This window comes from Quercus robur, chromosome 4 (genome assembly GCF_932294415.1).
Source record: "Quercus robur chromosome 4, dhQueRobu3.1, whole genome shotgun sequence".
Lineage (NCBI taxonomy): Eukaryota > Viridiplantae > Streptophyta > Magnoliopsida > Fagales > Fagaceae > Quercus > Quercus robur.
In genome coordinates this window covers 35,464,004-35,470,003 of record NC_065537.1, presented here as the reverse complement: position 1 = coordinate 35,470,003, position 6,000 = coordinate 35,464,004, and the positions used below count along the sequence as shown (strand labels likewise).

Sequence of the window (6,000 nt, the reverse complement as noted above, 5' to 3'; positions counted from 1 at the left end):
ATGGCAGGAGCAGCAACAGATGAAGAAGCAGCAGCAATAGCTGAAGAAGGAGACAAAGGTCCAGCCATGGAGTTACGCTTTTGTGGTGGTCATGTGAGCTTCGGCCATGACCATGGAGGTCCAGCCATGGAGGTTTTGTGGTGGTCAGGAGAGAAGAGAGATGAGAGAGAGCGTCATGGTCAAGAGAGAAGAGAGAAAATGTGAGAAGAAATATAGGTAAAAATAATAATAAAAATAATTATTTAATTAAAATGAGGTGTAAAATAGATATTTTGACGTAAGCATTTTGTAAAATTAGTTGGATAAAATATAAAAAGTAGGTTGTTATACTAAAATAGACAAAGAAATTTAGTCAAACTGATGTAAATGCTTTAAATTGGATATCTTTTGGATAAATTTTCTAAACTCGGTTGGTGCAATTTTAGGTAACTCAAATTTGACCCGAGCTTTAATTCACACGGTATTTACCAGAGTCAAATCTAACCACAAACACCCCAACTTTTAAACTGAACGAAACAGAGAGATATTAAATGGACCACTTTTCATTTTGTTGATGGTTTATGCAAGTATCTAAAAACATAAGATAATCATCTCAAAAATAAAAATAAAATAAGATTGCTTCAATGTTTGTAACGGTTGAAGAAAATAACTTATTTGGTTAGCATTACACAAAAAGAATAGAAATATTGAGGAAAACTTGTCAACAAAATTGAACTTCAACAGAAAAAATAAACTTGGTTGAAAAAGAGAACGATGGGCAATAAGGCATTATCCCAACTGTTACCACTGGTTGACATCTCCTTTATGCTAACTGGACCTCACCAAAGAATTGGAAATATCTGCCCCGTAAAATGCCTGATATTCTTTTTCAATTCTTGAAGAATCCATCAGTGCACAATAATGTTTAGCTGCAGACACATGTTCTTCACAGACTTCTTAAGAGTAGTCATTTTGCAAGAAGTCCCAAGTAGGCTGGAAGCATTTCCAACAGTCTCCAACAAGTCTGCTTGGTCCTACAGGGAGCTATATGGTCTTTTGGTTTATCATAATCTGCCTAGAGGGGACTCAAGGGCGTGATCATCAACCAACCAAAGGCCAAAGTCATGGAAGCGCTTTATCTTTTTCTCAAAACCTGTGATATAATTATTATGGATTATAACATGCATTCCCTTGGTCTCTTGCACCCATGTCTTGTTCTTGAAGTATAATCCTCCTGTTGGGAATGCAGCTTGGGGAAGCAAGTAGAGATCCACCTGCACAAAAAACTTCAACATCTAAATATCTAAAGATTCCAACCAATACAAATTGTGAAGACAATGTTAGAGATTTCAGAAGCTCAAAAATCCACTAGTTCTCACTGTAGGCTGCATAGATTTGTTCTCATACTATTAAAGTATATCTTACAGGAGAGTTGAAGGAAGACCTTCATAAGGAATAGCTCTGAAACACATAAAAATCCACCTAGAACATATTCTGTACAACTCAGGCTGTGTTTGGCATCTCTAGTGAGGATACATTTCACAGTTCTCTAAGCAAAAAAAAAAGAAGCTTTTTTTGGTATGCAATTTCAGGTTCCGAGGAATGCACTTTATTGAGAATGCATTTTCCATTTCTCATTTTATGAAGCAAAAGAAAAAACCTCAAATTCTCATTTGCATTTCATCCTCAAAGCATTCCCTCCCTGGGCTTTCCTAGTATCTACTCATTGTCATTAAACTTCCTCAATATTAAAGGATTCATAACAATAACAACAACAAAGGCTTAGTCACAAATTTTTTGGGGTCGGCTTAAAGGATTCATAACAAGGCAAGAAAAAATTATTTGCGTGTTACAGGCCAATATCAATACAATAAGTGTGTCTCAGGGAGGATTCATTGTGACAATGCCCTGTGATTGTCTTCTATGAAGAGTACCAGTAGAGAGAGAGGCTGATAAGTTGTCCTTGTTACAAGATTGAAGTATCTAGCATGACAAATTTAAGGGAAAAAAGGAATTACTGAAATTTTGACGTGTCTTGGAATTAGTTTTTTTGTTTGTTTTTTGTTTTTATTCCATGACACAATTGTTGTTTTTGTCCTCCATTCTTTTCTCCTTAATTGGTTTCCAGCCTCCTTATTTTGGGCTAATTATCACATTCTTTTGTTCTTTTGAAGATCTTGTTGACATACCATCCATTTATTATTTGACAGTGCTTGAGTTTGATCTAAATTCAAAAGGATTGTGATTCTTTCGGTTCTTGATTTGACAGGTACAGCATGTTAACACAACATTATTTGCTAATTCTTTCTGGTATTGTTTTTTATCAATTTAAAGATACTGCGTATAGCATGATACGTTTTTAAAACAACTATCATGAATAGTTCGTAATTTATATGTGCAGGTCATGATACATTTTTAAAACAACTACCAGTCATTTTGGGACATGTATAGCAACATTGGACACACAGGCACACATGATGCAAGTACATCATATTCAGAAACCTGTAAGGGACAGCAAGGGTGGATCATATGTTGTTGTTGTGCCATTAGAATTTCACTGGCATTATGTTATTATTATTTCTATTACTTATGGTGACTGTATTTAAGTAAATATTTCCAATTTTATGCACTGAATTTTACATTTTTAATGTTGGGATTTTTTTTTTGATAAGTAAGAAGAAAGTATTATTAAAAAAGGAGTAGCAAGAAAAATACAAAGATTCACGGTAGTGAACAAAGAATGATAAAAAACAGAAAGACACAAGCACACTAAGCTATTCTAATAGACAAAAGAAAATCAATAAGAATAGAACAATCCGAGAGACCCAACATCGAGACCAATGAAAGAGGGTCCGTTGGCATAAATCTACTAACTGAACCACAGTTTTCCCATTATCCTCAAAAGAATGCCGATTCCGTTCAGTCCAAATAGTCTACATTAAATAACCTGGAACCAAATTCCAAATGTCAGAACTATGCTTCGCAAGCCAATGATACCAACAAAATAATAAGTCCACCACTAAACCTAGCATGACCCAATCGACCCCAAACAACCGAAGCATATGTGCCCACAAAGAATGAGCTATCGGACAAAAAAGTAATAGGTGATCTACAGATTTCGCATTACAATAGCATATGCAACAACAATTCGCTAAAGGGCGACCACGAAGCTTAAGGTCATCCAAAGTTAAAATTTGACCATGAGCTAATGTCCACGTAAAGAATGCTACCCATGAGCTGTTGTCCACATAAAGAATGCTACCCTTTTAGGAATCTTAACTTTCCAAGTGCCCTTCCAAGGGAAAGTAGAAGGAGCTGCATTACGAATCTTATGATAATAAGACCGGATATCAAACTTCCCACTTCCATTAAGACCCCAACTAAGACTGTCACACCCTCCACCCCTAGGAGTCCGGGTTTGGATGAGATGAAGTAGGGAGTAGGAAGCCACTAACTCCCAATCATTGAATTCCATATAAAATCTTAAACTTCACACTCTTTCATTATCATCAACTAGAGGGCTTAACATTTTAGAAATACAAGCTTTCTTATTGGCTGAACACATATAACTGAGGATAAAGAATTTTAAGAGAATCCTCCCAAGTCCACTTATTATGCTAGAAAAGAATACGAGAACCATCCCCCACCACAAAAGACAAATGCTTAGAAAAAGTCTCCCACCCTTCCCTAATACTCCGCCATAAGCCACAACCATGAGCCCTTCTACAAACTCTAGTGCACCAACCCCCTTTCCCCTCCCCATATTTCACGGCTATGACGCTCCGCCACAAATGAGTGAGTTCATGGCCATACCTCCAAAGCCATTTCCCTAATAGGGCTTGATAAAAAGACACCAAATTCCAAATTCCCAAACCACCCACCATGTATTGAAGAATACTAGCTAAAGTCCCCACATTCACCTTCAAGCCAGTAAAAGCTTGAAAACAAGTCAAAACCAGCCTAATGGAAAGCATCTGCTCTCTAGAGGCATCACAGAAAAGAATGGTGTCATCAGCAAATAATAGGTGAGAAATACAGATACCGGTAGAATTAACAGGACCCACATGAAAACCCTGAATGAGACCACCTTCCTCAGTTTTCTTCATGATCCGACTTAAAACCTCCATGATCAAAAGAAAAAGAAGTGAAGACAATGGATCACCTTGTCTTAGACCCCTAGAGCTCCCAAAGAAACTAGTAGGAGATCCATTAACCAAAATTGAGAAGCGAACGGTAGTGACATATCTTTAGCCCTCCCCTCCATCTATCCCCAAAGTCCATCCTCTCCAACAAATAGAACAAAGTGTCCCAATTCACATGGTCATAGGCTTTTTCAATGTCTAACTTACACACCACCCCTGGAGTACCACCTTTCAGTCTACCGTCTAAACATTCATTAGCAATAAGCATTGAATCCAAAATCTGTCTGCCACCAACAAAAGAATTTTGTTGTTAGCACCAACCTCAATCTGTTAGCCAAAACCTTAGACAGTAGCTTATACACACTGCCGACTAAGTTGATAGGCCGAAAATCTTTGATATTCAAAGCATTATTTTTCTTGGGAATCAAAGATAGAAAAGAGGCATTCAGAGACTGTTCAAATTCTAAGCTCCTATGGAAATGGTCAAAAAATGCCATAACATCTTTTTCCACTACACTCCAGCATTTTTGAAAAAATGCCATTGTGAAACCATCAGGACCTTGGGCTTTATCACCCTCCATCTCTTGAAGAACCTTTACCACTTCCTCCTTAGAGAAATCCCTCTCAAGATCAAGCTGCTCATCCTCCTCAATTCTAGCAAACTCCAATCCGTCCATGGAAGGACCATGGACGCCAAGTATCTGATTCAGTGTACAAACTTTGATAAAAATTAACCACCTTAGACCACACCTCTTCCTCATCCTCATAGAGGACACCATCCACCTCTATACCTCAAATATGATTAGTTTTTCTATGGGAGTTTGCTACTTGATGAAAAAAGCAAGTATTATTGTCCCCTTCCTTCACAAATAATATCCGAGACTTTTGTCTCCAAGAAATCTCCTCCAAAGAGGCTAGATGTGCAATCTCACCTTTAATCTGAATTCGACAAGTTTGTTCCTCCTGTGAAAGACCCGACAAGTCTTCCTTAGCATCCAAACCCAACAATTCAGATAAAAGACATTTCTTCCTAAATTGCTAGATCCCCAAATTCCTCCTTATTCCACTTTTTCAAGTCTTTTTTAAGAGCTTTTAATTTACGAGCCAGAATAAAGCTTGGCGAACCCGAATAGCAATACCCATTCCACCATTGCCAAACTTTCTCTACAAAACCCTCTTCTTTCAACTACATATTTTCAAACTTAAAGGCACTTCGACCTTTATTAACACTACCAGACACCACCAAAAGTGGGCAATGATCAGAAACTACACGAGGGAGTACACTTTGACACACGTATCCAAAATGATCTACCCAATCCACTGATGCCGAAGTTTTATCAATTCTTGACATACAATCTATCCTTGAATCTCTAAACCAAGTAAACGAAACCCCTTCAAGAGGTAAGTCCACAAGGTAGTTAGCCTCAAAGAAGTCTGAAAAAGCAACATTGCCGGACTAAAAGCCTCGCAACCAAATCTCTCACTCGGATATTGAATGATATTGAAATCCCTAATCACACACCATGTTGTATTCCACCTAGAGCACATCTTTGTAAGCTCCTCCCACAGAGCACCCCGTTGACTATCATCATTAGGACCATACACTCCTGAACATACCCATACAAAATCATCTACAACCCCCTTCAGTAAAACATTAACAAAAAACTGACTAATAGCACAGTCAACTTTTTCATAAACTCTCTTGTCCCAAACCAGTAACACCCCCCCTGCAATGCCCACTGCATCCAGAGCAACCCAGTCAAGGAACAAACTACCCGAAAGGCTTCGAACAACAAAGGAGTTTAAAGAAGACAGCTTAGTTTCTTGATAGCAAACAACATCACACTTCCACTCCTTGAGCAAAATTTTACAAACCTCT

At 37.9% G+C, this 6,000-nt stretch overlaps 1 protein-coding gene across 5 annotated transcripts in view; it reads right to left on the bottom strand.

The window, feature by feature from the left end:
* Nucleotides 1-592: 592 nt before the first annotated feature.
* The window catches only part of LOC126721214 (UDP-D-xylose:L-fucose alpha-1,3-D-xylosyltransferase MGP4-like), a 28,329-nt gene continuing 22,921 nt past the window's right edge, over nt 593-6,000 (bottom strand). For 4 of the 5 annotated variants that reach the window (XM_050424258.1, XM_050424256.1, XM_050424257.1 and 1 more), the window contains one exon: nt 593-1,253. In XM_050424258.1, the coding sequence (XP_050280215.1) occupies nt 1,044-1,253 (210 nt within the window). In that variant the 3' untranslated portion in view covers nt 593-1,043. The other variant, XM_050424260.1, reaches the window with a different exon arrangement.